Genomic DNA, 14707 nt, shown 5'->3' with positions numbered 1-14707 from the left:
GAGAACAAAAAAAATCCCAAACAATTACAGTGCACGGTAGCAGAGGAGCCACGGGAAGCCGCAGGGCTGTCGGACAGAGGTGACCGCGGGGCCAGAGGGACAGTCAGACACGGCCAGTATCGATCCAGCTCCGCTGACGAAAAACAAGCTGAAATGACCGGCGACGTGAGGCAATTGGAAAGAGAATCATACCGAGGGTACCGCTCCTGACCTGGTCACTCAGTCAGCACTAAATCGAACGCATGTCTCTTGTGCTTAACAAGGCCTCGCGCTCCTGTTTACAGAGAAATTGCTTTTCACGCTCGCGCTTTAGTGTGATATTAATTGCCTGTGATTTTTAGCGGCTCTCTGAAGATTTCTCTGCTCTCTGCGGCTCTAGCTGAGAGTTAAGATGTCTGGACTTTTTACTACACTTATTATATGTAATAACGTGATGACATAAACTTTTATTATACAAAAGTAGAAGCTTCTTTTGTTTAATTTCCAGTCAAAACTGCCAGTTTTTTTAAGTACAAGTTATTTATTTTCATGCAATTAGATATAATCCACTTGCATAAGGAAGGGAAAAAATTTGACTTTCTTAAATTGAAGATAAAAAATATTTAAAATCAACAGAGAAAAGGGGACTCCGAACAACCACCTGCAGGAGCTGGTAGACCACCAACTCTGTCCTCATCAGATAAACAGCACTTAGAGCTCCCACCTTTGAGAGAGAGGAGAAAATCGAGCTCCACTCTTACTTCAGATCTGAAACGATCCACAGCCATCCTTCCACTGTGAACAGACAACTCAGCGCTATGGGTCTGAAAGGATGTGTAGCTGACAAGAAGCCTCACTGAGAAAAGGAGACAGAAACAACAAACAAAGAAGCTGAACAACTGGACTGACCACCCTGAGTCCAGACCTGAACATCACTGAATGTGAGAATATGTGGATTATGAGAAGCAGAAAGTGCAACAAACTTCTAAGACTGAACTTTGGAGGTGTGTCTGCAGATTTCTATGAAAAACTGAAAGCGGGTCTCCTGAAAAAGAACAGACGCTATCATAAAGGAGAAGATTGGACATACTAATTACTGAAAAATCTGATAATGTATTTAGTTGTTGGGGCCTCTCTGTTAAAAATGTTTTCAGCTTTTTTACCTGGTGCTGAAAAACGACTAGGTTGTACTTAATGGCGACGACGAAGGGCAGCCTCTGACTTTTGCACAGCGCTGTAAGTAATCAATTAAATTTACATTCCACATGCGTTTTCTATTGGCAGGTTCAGAGCTGGCTTTCTGTCTGATTTGATGTCAAAAAGACAACATGGCAAAAACCTACAGAATCATTTTTCTTCCTGCAAATCATAAAATATCCCCTCTTCCACATACAAACACAAAGACGATATGGATCTGCACTTTCAGCAGGATTTCTCAGCTTCATTGAGCTGCGGAAGAAAAATAACTCATCTAACCACAACACGCTTACATGGGTTAAAACCTTACCATTGCTCATTTCTCGGCAAGTTTCATTGTTTAATTCGGACCTGGAATTGATTCAGCACGTCATGTTGATCCCCTTTTGCCACAGCAGCAGTCGCTAAGAAAGATTTTCCAGCTTCGAGAGGAAATCGACTTTCAGTGCGCTAAACACATCATCTTCTAACCACTGAGAGGTGTAACGTTTCTTGTGGATAAGTCAACGTCAGCATGAGAACATGTGAGGATAAATCAATGAGCTCCTCAGGTTAAACAGAAAAGACCAACAGCGGCGTCAGTTCACCTCTGTAAACAGCTCCTGCTTGACCTCAGTTCATATTAATACTCTTTTTTTCGCTCTGTGCTCCAGTCAGTCCGGCTTTTATCCCATCACAAAGGCTGGCTCCTCCGCCGAGGTCTTTGCATTTGATATGTATGTTGCTTTGAAGAGCTCCAGTCGTACTAAGAAACAGGCTAAAGTGAAAGGCGGGCTGTATTATATCGACATGCCTGCTCAGCTTGTCACTGACCTAACCTTGTCAGCCATTAGAGACGTGACCTTGGTGATTGTAGAGCGATTCTCCACGGCGGAGTGAGCTTGGATCCTGCTGCCACTGGCAGCCAGAGGATTCCTTCACGCAGAAAAGGGAGAATAAGAAGACGACACGGATGAAGACAGCTCTGCACAAAGGCTCTTTTGCTACAAGGTCAGGTTGAGAGGTAGAGCTGTGGAGTCAATGCAGACGATACAATTCGGAAAATAATACATCAGCTCTGATAGTTGTGTTAGATCAGTTTCTTGGACCCAGATGACCCTGCTACTACTGCAGCTGCGCTAAATAGGAGGTGGGCTTCAAGTCATGTCTGTCATGAGGACATCAAATCCAGCTTCACTGTGGGATTAAAGCAGATCCAGATGACATAGCCGAACTTATGGCAGCTGCAATGAAGCCTACATTGAAGCTTATAAGAATGCATTAGAAACAGTATCATTTTGAACAAAATAATGTCTGTTATTAGTGGTCATTGTGCATCTTCTCAGTTGCAGAGATAGCAAAGCTACTTGGGGTCCAGACCTCAGCTGGTCATCTTATTTTGCAGATTTATTAATATGTGGGTTTTATTTTGTTTAAAGCTTAATTACTATAATTTTGTAAAGTAATAATTGGTACAAGATAAAGACTTTGTGTATTTTCCTTGAATTCCCAAAGCGTGGATTGACTGCACACTGCAGATTCACACTGGATTAAAATCACTCCACAATTATTACTGTCAGACTGTAAAAACTACACACACTGCAGATTCACACTGGATTAAAATCACTCCACAATTATTACTGTCAGACTGTAAAACTACACACACTGCAGATTCACACTGGATTAAATATCACTCCACAATTATTACTGTCAGACTGTAAAACTACACACACTGCAGATTCACACTGGATTAAAATCACTCCACAATTATTACTGTCAGACTGTAAAACTACACACACTGCAGATTCACACTGGATTAAAATCACTCCACAATTATTACTGTCAGACTGTAAAACTACACACACTGCAGATTCATACTGGATTAAAATCACTCCACAATTATTACTGTCATACTGTAAAACTACACACACTGCAGATTCACACTGGATTAAAATCACTCCACAATTATTACTGTCAGACTGTAAAAACTACACACACTGCAGATTCACACTGGATTAAAATCACTCCACAATTATTACTGTCATACTGTAAAACTACACACACTGCAGATTCACACTGGATTAAAATCACTCCACAATTATTACTGTCATACTGTAAAACTACACACACTGCAGATTCACACTGGATTAAAATCAATCCACAATTATTACTGTCAGACTGTAAAAACTACACACACTGCAGATTCATACTGGATTAAAATCACAGATATTGTCAGATGTATATTAAAATTAATCCAGATGTCCTCTCTCCTGCACAGGAAGTGATGTCAGTGGAGGATGAGTCGACTTCCTGCTACTGCCTGCTGGACCCTAAGAGCTGCCACTTGCTGCTGGACGAGCCAGGCTCCTACGCCCTGGTGGGGGAGCCGCTGAACGAGCATGCTGGGAAAAGGCTGAAGGTGGCCGTGTTCGGCAGCTTGGAGGCCTCTTCCCTGAACTACAGCCTACGAGTGTACTGCGTAGACGACACGCCTCATGCCTTTCAGGTCAGCATGACATGATGTTGCTGAGTAACATAGCCACTTCCCACCTACTGTATCATATACATTTGTAGTTTTAAGTATTAGCATTTTTTAGAAGATCTATGATTCCGCACCCACCTACACTTTTATATGCCAGGTCACTCCCATACAGAGTGGAGATTATGTGCTGGGTCACTCCCATGCAGGGTTGTTTATGTGTGCTCAGCATTTTTGGGGGTGATTTGGGAGTTGATAATGTTTAAAATTGGATTTAGTTTAAATTTTTCATTAAACCGTAGTGTGGAGGAGTCATCATGTACTGCACATGTACTGCGTTGTTTTAACTGAGCCACCTCGACTGTAAATATTAAAAATACCCCAATGTTTCTCTGCTTGATCAGGAGAGTGTGGATGTTACAGAGACGGTTGTGCAGCCATGGCAACTCGAACAACCCCACCATATGCAGCAGTTTTTCTTTCACATTTTAAAGCTTTTATTTTCTGGCAGGAATCAGACTCTGAAGTCTGTGTGAAATGTTAAATGCCGTTAGAAAATCTCTGCTTTAGCTTGGCGGCACGCTCTATATTTTGCACAGTGTGCATGCTCACAGTATTCTTCTTAAAGTGTATGACATCAAATTTTATGGGATGTTATGGTAATACGAGTTGTTTTTGCATTCTCACATGGACACGGAAGGGGAAAAAGTTTTTTAACATCCAGATACGTGCAGACAAGAAATTGAGTTACATTTAGTTTTTGAGTTGAGGTTCAAGGTGACTTCCAGTGATTTTTCTGAAAATCTGCATAATTCAGTTCAGTGTTTGAGATACAAACAAAGTCATTCAGAGTGGCTTGTAGAGAAACAAAGACTCAGATTTCTTAGCAGTGTTTGGGATAGGAAACAGGGGTCATTTTAAAACAGGGGCTTATGGAACAGACTTCATGTTCTAAATGTAAGTCCTAAAAATGGAGGTAAATCTCAAAAAAACTAGTTTACTCTGGGACCTATTTCGCCTCACAACACCCTGCATATATTTTAAATATATGTTTCAGGCCAAAATCTGCTCAAAACTATTGTAAAAGTGTCCTGGGCAGCGCATTCATGTAATAGCCTTCTGTGAGGGAGCTTTTAGAGGTGGATGTTTAGTTCCTATCACCACCACTAAGAACAACTAGAATTAGAACGTACCATTTCCCACCAAACCACTCTGAATGGCCATTTATTTAAGCACAAAGTTTGGAAAATTCGACTTTTTTAAGATTTAATATTTGGTTTAGGGTTTAAGTTAAATGTAATAGATATGCGCACAGTAGCAGTACTGTACAGAGCATTACGAAGCACTGACACTAGTGCATCCTGGGAGATTGTAGAAGGGGTGGGTTTGGAAGTAGTTGTCCTTGAGATGTCCTTGCCTGCACTGTTCCACCGAGTATGTGTGATTTGAATGAATAGTACAGTCAAATGTGCAAATGTGGCTTAAAATGAATACCAATGAATTCCAAATCATCTAAATAAGCCGTGTTGGCATATTAGATCCATACGTTTGGGCGTCCCTTGTCAAATGACTTGTTGATTACCTAAGTGAAAATAGGTTAAAACGTCCGTACAGAGAACACACTTCTGCACATTACAATACACAACTGCTGCTTATTTGCTGTTCGACATACTAGATGTCAAATCGAAAGTGTGCATTTGCAAAAAAAGGCATATTTAAGTGTCTCTATAGATGATATGTCCACTTATTTTCACTTACAAAACAAAAAAAAAACTTAATTTGACCAAGAGGTGTTCAAACTTTGGCACACAGATGAATATCTGTTAATGGCAACAGGCCTAATTCCTGTGCAAAACTTGCACGTGTCAGCTACCTTGGGCATCATATTCTCCTCTTACAAATAGTTCATAGTGTTTTAAATAATAATGCTAATACATACATACATCATCTAAACCGCTTATCCTTCTGGGTCGCGGTGGGGTGCTGGAGCCTATCCCAGCTGTCATTGGGCGGAAGGCAGGATACACCCTGGACAGGTCGCCAGTCCATCGCAGGGTAGACAGACAGACATACACAGTCACTCACACCTAGGGGCAATTTTAGCGTGTCCAATTGGCCTGGCTGCATGTTTTTGGACTGCGGGAGGAAACCGGAGAACCGAACCCAGGCCATTCTTGCTGTGAGGTGACGGCGCTACCCACTGCGCCACCATGCTGCCCATAATGCTAATATTAATAGCCTAAATAGATTAGCTGGGAGTTTAGCAGATGACTTTATTTACAACCAGGGGTCACCATGACTACAACACAAATATAGCCATTTTACTTACCATCCAAAACCACCAGTGAACCTACACGTGACTTTAGAGGCATCAAACTCTTCAGACGTCCAGTTCTTATCACCACAAGTGTGAACGGTTCTCTAGAACACTTTATCTTAGCGATTTGATAATGCAAACATTTTTTAAAACTCCACACTAATCCCACATATACCTTAATGTCTAAAAGGTCGTTTTAACAATAAGTAAAGAATGATAACTTCTTGATATATTGATGTTGCAAATATATTACGTTACACATTTATTTCGACTTAATTATATACACACACATTACAATATAATTTAATTTACGGGGCTCAAGCCAAGTTATATCTAAGACCTGGCCTGTAATGACAAGAACCATTCAGTGGAGACACAACACTCGTTTTATCTCGGTTTCCTCACTCCTGATCCGCTGGTCTTCACATGTACGACGCTAATGGTCAGGACCATTATCAGCAGGCCAATGCTCATCGCCACCGCAATGATCATATGAGCTTGAAAAGCATCCCGCGTGTCTCGCGCGCCTTGAGTGTCAACCGTGTTACAGGCTGATAAGACAGAAAAACAGGAAATGGCTGTAAACAGGATTTATAAAACCTCAAAACCAACAGAAATAACAAGATCAAGCACTGCAGATCATGATAACACTTCTGGAGAATTACCGCAAAGCACTGCACAACTCAGTGGCCGAGACGTAAACAGACATTCAGAGTGGTTTGATGAAGAAATGGCTCATTGTAGAGAAAATTACTGACTGGTTTCTTTACAGTGGTGGTGATAGGAGCCAGACATCACCATGTTCACCATGTTCCCAACTCACTTATTTACCATCCAAAACCACCAGTGAACCTACACCTGTCTTCTGAGTTTTTATATATAATGTTAATGATGGTAAATAAGCGGTACATCTGGAGAAGTACGTTTTCTTTAGGGACTACTTTGCCTCACCACGCCCTGCATGTACCCCTCCACCATGAATGTGTTTTAAAATATAAACCTCAAGCCTGAACCTCCTCAAGACTGTAATGAAACAGAGTCTCAGCCATTTCATGTAATAACTTTCTGAGTTGTCACTGAACAATTTCACATCAAACTACTCTGAATGAGTTAGTTTACATCTAAAACATTTAATTATGCAGAAGTTAAGAAAGGTTGGTGAAATGGTTGGTGAAATTTTGCCTATCAAGCCAGTAGCTGAGAGTAAACTGACTTATTTAATCAGAACATTTTTACTTGTATATTATATATTATCTTTCGCACATAATTTATTGACGTAAGAATATTCAACTAATGCTTTATTAAGACAGTATGAGGGTCCTAATTCAGCTCTGTGAGTAAGTAGTGTAGGTAGACCCCATGTTCAAATAAGACCACCACCTTTTTTGCCTTTATTTAGAGCTCATTGGTGATTTATTATTGATAGGAACAGAGGTGTAGCCAAGGGATGGTCAGGAGTGGCCAGGAGTGAATGTGCGCCGGGGCCTTCAGCAGTGCTGCTCTGTGAGCCACATTATGAAGAAGACTTTGTGATGCTGAGCTAACTATCAAAATCAGTCATCTATAATCATTTATCATGCTGACTAATTTAATATAAGACTACCCTTATAAAGCATTTCTGAAAGGTTTAAAATTAGTTTGTTAATGGTTATTGGTTAATGTTTAAATGAATGAGGGTTCACTAGTAGGCAAACAACAGGTCCCTCTGGCCTTTTTATGTATGGGTTGTAAGATTTTAAGTTCTTTATGACCTAATAAATAACCATAATAAACTCATTTTAAACCAATAATGAACGCTTTGTAAGGTTAGTTATATTTTAAAGTGGTACTGGTTACCTTATACAGTGCTGTCTGGCCAACTGTCCAGTCATTAGACTAATGTATAACCTGTAGTGAATGCAACCTGGATATAATAACTTCTATGGCCAGTCTGCATGAAATGTTGTTTTGTTTGTTTTTTTGTTTTTTTTAAGTGTATGCTGAAAAAAGTGACGCATTGAATTGACTTGATTCAATTACACCATTTTCTCATGAAAATATATTGAGACAATGTTTTATTCAAGTTGAAATGATGAACAAATTTAGTTATGTACAGAGAAAAACCTATGCATCACTTTTTTTAAGCAGTGTGACACCCAAAAAAATCATACCTGGCCACCCTATTTTTAAAATTTCTAGCTTTGCTCCTGTATAGGAATGAAAAAGAGGCTCATTACCCAGTGCTAAAGAAAGGGTTGCGCACCAGATTATGCTATATAATCTACAAATAAAAGCGCTCTGGAAAATGTTTTATTCACTCTACTTACTGCTTAATTAAGTGCTCTGGATATTTAGCAGCTATTGGCTTGATAATTAGGGTGCGTTTATAGTGGATATTTATAGCTTGATTCTTTTAGTCTGGACCAAAGCAGAAAATAATACAGTGCTGCATATTAGTTCTGGTTTTATGACATACATTTGGCAACAGTAACTAAGATAATATCCAACTTTCTGAACTGAACTTTCTCAACTTTATGATTCTTTAAGGGTTCTTTAGTAAGGGGAGTAGTTCTATTGAGAACCATGAGTTCTATATAGAACCATTTCATGCTTAAATGGTTCTTTGCGAGGTGAAATGCATAGAACCTTTTAGAAGGCATCAAAAAGCGTTCTTCTATTGCTAGAATATCAAGGTTGTCAAGTGTTTCACCATGCATTTAAGCATGCAAATGGTTCTATACAGAAGTCAGAGTTCTAAATGGAAGCACTGCCTTTACTAAAGAACCCTTGAAGAACCATCTTTTTAAGTAAGTAAGCTTGAGGGTTTTATGTATGTCTAGCGGAATAGTGGGAGGTCTTCCTGAAAGAAAAACTCCTTAAAAACTTTAGAATATCTTTTAAAAATATTTGTCCACAGGAAAAAAAAAATTAAATTATTAGAAATATATGAAAATAATAAAGGCTATTCATGATGAGCATTTTGTGCTCTTGTGCTGTTGGGGAATGGACAGGCACTCTGATAGATCTTTCATGTTGAGCTTTGGGCTTAGTTTATTTATTTTACCCTCAGAACTTTGTGTGTTGGTTAATTTTCCTTCTTTTTCATAAGCCATGTTGTCACATTACTATGCAGTACAGAAATCAAATCTATGAAAATCAAATCTATGAAAATATGTAAAAGTATTTGCTTTCTGACCTGATATTAGCCCTGTAACTAGTATCTGTTCTGATGAGCTTGTTTACATAAATGCATGTGATCAGATGTACTTCTGGTACAGTTTCTTTGATGTCAGCTTTTTAAAATACTTTTAATCTATTATGAAGCACAAAAATGGGCAAAAGGCTCAGAAATGAAAATGATTGTGTAGTTTTTAGATTAGTCAATCTGTTGCCGTAATATTACCATGTTATTATTCACTTATTACCTATGTTATTACCCACTTATTACCAATGTATTTTTGTTACGGCTACAATAACCGACTTTTTGTTTAGTAACCACTAGAAAATTAGTATGCAATTTTTCAGGTTAGCACAACGTGTTACTATGATGTTACCATGTCATTACGCACTTATTACTGATCTGTGAAGTAAAGCGCTTCCCTGGTGGTCACTTTTGTTCTAATGAACTGCACTAACAGAGCAATAGCACCAGGGTTTTATTTTAATCAGACCCAAACTGCCAAGTGTGAACACAGCCTTTGTTAGCAGCTACTGACCTGAGAAGGCCTAATAAGGACATAATCATGAACATCTAAAATGAGCAAAATATTTTAATGTGTAATAACAGTAAAAGTGCTCTGGAAAATGCTTAATTCATTATATTGCTCCTGAAATGCTTCATAATTTGAATATTACAAGCACATTATAATATCCCATAACTCCAATACTGATCCTGTACTTTCTCTGTTGGAAGATGATGAGGTATTACCTTGACTACAGTCGCTGTGATGTTGATCTTGCTGCTCTGACCGACCCCGAGTGGCTAAAAGAAATTGTACAAGAAGAGATTATATTATGTGCAAAAGTTATTGAAAGAAATCTGTGCCCTACTGATCTTCAGACTTCATAATATATTAATACATTTCACCTGATCAAACACTGTAGATGAAAACAGAGTAAAAAAACTTATTCAACATCACTTTGATTGTTTTTACAGATTCATAAACACACTTTGTACACTTTCCTTCTGTTGCTCAGTTCTCAGAACTCTATTACAAAACTCATTTCCAAAGAAACACATATAAAAACAGAAAGCAGTGATTTATAAACCTCCTGTGACCTGAATTTAAATTAGAAAGAAAAGATATTTCATATTTCGCCTTATCAACTTTGTGTTTTTTGTAAATATACCCTCACTCTGATACTGATACATTGACATACGCAAGTTAAGACTGTACTGTGCTGTATGTCGACAACGTCCAGAAACACTACTGACTGTCTGGACAGTTGAAATGTGTATTGTGGTCTGATGAGGCCACCTTTCATATTGTTTATGGAAATAAAGGACATTGTGTTTTCCAGACCAAATAAGAAAAAGATTGTTCAATTTGTTACCAGCACAAAGTTCAAAAGCATATTAGTGGGTAAACTTGCACATCAGTGAAACCGCCATTAAAGATATTTACACACTTTTGGAGCAACATGCTGCCTTCTAGACGACGTCTTTTTCAAAGATGTCCATGAGTATTTCAGTGTGACAGCCATTCTCGATGTGTTATATCAGTATGGCAGCATAAGTGTAAGTGAACTGTTCCCCGGGTCATTCTACCAAAATAGGACAATTTGCGTCCCTTTTATAAAGACAACTGTTTGACAGTTAAATACCCATGTTTTTTTAAATAAACAAAACTTTTTAATGGTTACGCCATGATCTTTCACAATTTGAGGTCAACAAAAATACTTTATTTTTACTTTTCTTACTTTATCATTTACATTCATGATCACTGATTATTGTCCTTACATTTGATTTTTAAACTTTATGGTATAATTTTCAGTTTAATAAAAAAATATTTACTCTTTTAAATGCAATAAACTGTCCTGTTCTATGAAATGAAATTAATTAAATATTGGTATTTGAAAATAAGTCAGCCCTGTTACTTTAAGCATCTTTGCCACTTAAAATAACTTCACACTAATAAATTCAGGATGACTCACAAGAAAATGACATCATTAGAATCTGGTGAAGGTGGAATAAAGTCTAGTTTTTTATATTATTTTTGTCCATTTTTTATTGTTTTCTTGTTCTGGATAAAGTATTCATTTATTGCATTTCTAAGTATAATAATAAAATAGATGATCCATGACCACATGGGCACGATATGGTCTAAAAGCTTTCAGCACAAGTGGAATAACTGCTGACTTGAGCTGCAAACCTCAACCCTGTGACCGTTAGCCCTGTTTCCAACTAATCGATAGACATTTTCCCTTACCATAAATACACATATACATAAATACACACACAACCCACACACACACTGTTTATAAAAGACGCTTCACGTTTCATGTAGGTTCATTTGGGTTAGGTTTGGTTATTTGACAGTGTTACAAAAGTATTAGAAAAGATGACAGAAGACATTCAGCTACCTCTGAAAACAGAGAACTGCTGCGATACCTGAAACGCAAAAGCAGCCACTGCTGAGGTACTGCTGAACTATTCAGGTCAAAGCTTTTGCTTCTCTGCAGCAGATAATGGTGCCTTATGTTCAGACAGGTGAAATAAAGACTATTAGTCGTTATATCCTCTGTCACCGTTTTCTCACAAGTCCCATTAGCCCTGCTATTTCTGTCACCACTGTTCCATCTCCATCAACCCTGGTAGCTGTCCATTTTATTAAAAAAATAATTATAATAACTTTATCTTCATGTGTATATTAATATGTGGCAAATGTGAGTTAAAAGCATGTTTTAACATGACTTTTTAGTTAATATTCCCAATAAAAATCTTATTTTAACAATAAACTGTGGCCTTTGCCATGTAAAACAGTATGTATATGTATATACGCAGGTGGATGAGCAAATGTCTATCACAGCTGACACACAACACCATCTATTTGAGTTAAAAATACAATTTCAAGAATATATATGCTTGAGATTTTCTAGAGGATCAATTGATACTAAATCAGCCAACCAAAAATGGAGGAAAATGTTTTGAGAAGTTGCAAATGGATGCAAATTGTCCTCTTTTCGTATAGAATGACCCTTCACTTGCTATGTGGCACATTATGAAGCACAAAACAAAAACAAAAAAATGACTAATAAACAAATGCTGTCTGTTTTATTAGCATTTCACATTGGGGTGAAATTTGAGGTTTCAGAGTTATAAACTGTTACTTTCACTGGGGTCAGCATGGCTTTTATGTCACTGCTGTTGCTGCTCACCATGAGTGGCTGAAAACACATGCTGCACAAATGGTGTTAAGAAGTTTTAAGATGCTTAAACTGATCCAAAGACTCTCTATACATTAGTACAGTGCATCAGATGTGATCATACTACTTACCATAGAGCTCCAGTCCTTCCCCAAACTTCATGTTGTCGTCATACGTAGCGCAGAAGTATGTGCCGAGATCGGCCTCGGTCACGCTCAGTACTCTCAACCCGATAAACCTTTCCAAGACGCAGCCTTCGATATTGCTGTCATTAGAGCGTTGAAAAATAGTCAGCTCGCCATCATTTTTCAGACTGATGACCATCAGTTGCTTTGGCTGGGCTTCGGGGCCCATCCTCAGCCAGTAGATTTTCTGATGGTAGGACATCTCGCATGCTACTGTGACAGTTTCTCCAAGTCTAACCTCTTTCTTCTTTAAGGCTCCCGAAGACTTAAATGTCAAAACAAGGCTCACTGCTGAGAAAGAAAGTGAACAAGTGTTAAATTCGATGTCCCTGTCTAAACAAGGCTCGGTAGTCTGAAAGTGCTCATGCTCATTTATCACTTACAGAATTAGAGAAAGTGGATATTTACTGAAACGAAGTCTCTTCTATTCTTTATTCTACTCTAAAGAGTTCTTGAAGGAACACAACTCACCTGTGAAGAAAAGCGCTGGAGACAATGACATTGTTTTCCTGTGAACTGAGGCCAGCGAGGACTTTCACATAGATAGGTGTACTGCAGATGAGCGGAAGTAAAACCACTCTCACATCCCCCCTTTCCCCTCACACCTCCATCAGCAAGGTTTCATCTTTTCACAAGTATAAGCTCTGGGCTTAGAAGCGGTAATATTTCTGACATTTAGAACTACACAGCTTACTAGTTTGGTTCCAGCCCAGATCTGCTAGAACTCAGAGGGTCTTTATTAGCTGGACCAGAGACTTAAAGAGACATGTATGACAACTTCTGTAAAGACTGAATTTAGGACAGGAGTTTCTAAAAATGACACTGTCCTAAATTAGGTGTACCAGTGGTCTCGTACTGGTTTTAAGCCTTGGTTTCCATCATTAGTCATTCTACTGAAAACAGAATGTTAGTAGAATGTTATTGAGTTTTCGATCAAGGTAACTAAAACTACACCATGAGCTGTTTAACTAACTACCTTACATTTTTATATGTTATTTCAGTCACACTTCAGTATAAGGGGACATCATAACGCCCTTATAATGTGGAATAATGCAGAATTCAGAATTGCGATGGTTAAATGGTTAAGAAATAACAAAGCAAGAGTGGTTTGGTGTGAAATGCTTCGTCCCTAGAGAACCTTACACAGTCAGAATTGATCACAGTGGTGGTGATAGGAACCAGATGTCCCTCCCAGAAAGTTGTTACATGAAATGGTTATGAATACACTGCCTATCATTGTTTTATGACAATCACAAAGATTTTGGCCTAAAATGTGAGTCATCATAACTTCTTTTCCTGGATTTATCACTGTTTTGCCATTATCAACATCACATATAAAACTCAGAACACTCGTGTTGGTTCAGTGGTGGTTGGATAGTAAATAAAGTGGCTATATTTGTGTTGTAGTCATGACGACCCCTGATTCCTATCACCACAACTGTAAAGACGTCTGAGTCTCTACAATCAACTATTTCACACCAAACCACTCTGAATGACTCTGGTAATATCCCAACCATTAAACTATGTAGATATGTTTAATTGTTGGAATTTCACTTTAAGCCTTTATCAAGCCTTTATAAGCCTTCATTAGCATTAACCGACAGGTGCCACACATCTGAACAATAACACGTTGTGTGGCTAAATGGCATGTAGGCTAACACTGGGGGCTAGTAAAGTGGGTTCTTTGTGAGAGGTGCTTTTGAGGTGTTTCATTTTCCTTCTCCTTGTAATTCGTTCATCATCAAAAATGTGGATTTCAGTAGTTTTGAAATGAACTTGAGGATTAAGGAATAGGCTCAAGTCAAGCTCAGTTTTAGCTGTTAGACTTGTCTTCAGGTCGCAGTTGATTTGAACAGGGCTGCTGTTACTGAGGGAGCTCTGAGTTCAGCCAATTATAGAAAGTAATTCACTCTGGAATTAATACTTAGCAGACTTCAGGTATTGCAGACTTAATGGATTAAATTCATGGATCTCTTCGGTAATCATTCAACTTACCTCCCCAGCTAAAACTAATTAAGGCATTTTGATGACAATGATGATGATGATGATGATGATGATGATGATGATGATGATGATCTGTTATGTATCATGCATGTTAACCAGAAATTTCAAATCCATGTTTTTTTCCCTTAGTCTCAATAAAGCTCAATGAAGAGCATTAAAAGTGTTCTGGAAAAGCTTCATTCACTCTAGTTACTGCTTAATAATGTAGCAATGGCCAGACAA

The 14707-nt window shown here is 38.3% G+C and overlaps 1 protein-coding gene across 1 annotated transcript in view; it reads left to right on the top strand.

Annotated features, from left to right (window-relative positions):
* unc5db (unc-5 netrin receptor Db) overlaps nt 1-14707 on the top strand; it is a 235336-nt gene that overhangs the window by 200665 nt on the left and 19964 nt on the right. Inside the window, exon 14 of the mRNA XM_036598580.1 lies at nt 3434-3661. Coding sequence (XP_036454473.1) covers nt 3434-3661 — 228 coding nt within the window. The remainder of the gene's footprint in view (nt 1-3433; nt 3662-14707) is intronic.

Source organism: Colossoma macropomum, unplaced genomic scaffold (genome assembly GCF_904425465.1).
Source record: "Colossoma macropomum unplaced genomic scaffold, Colossoma_macropomum, whole genome shotgun sequence".
NCBI lineage: Eukaryota > Metazoa > Chordata > Actinopteri > Characiformes > Serrasalmidae > Colossoma > Colossoma macropomum.
Note: the sequence above shows the minus strand (reverse complement) of the source record. Positions and strands in the feature narration are given on the sequence as shown.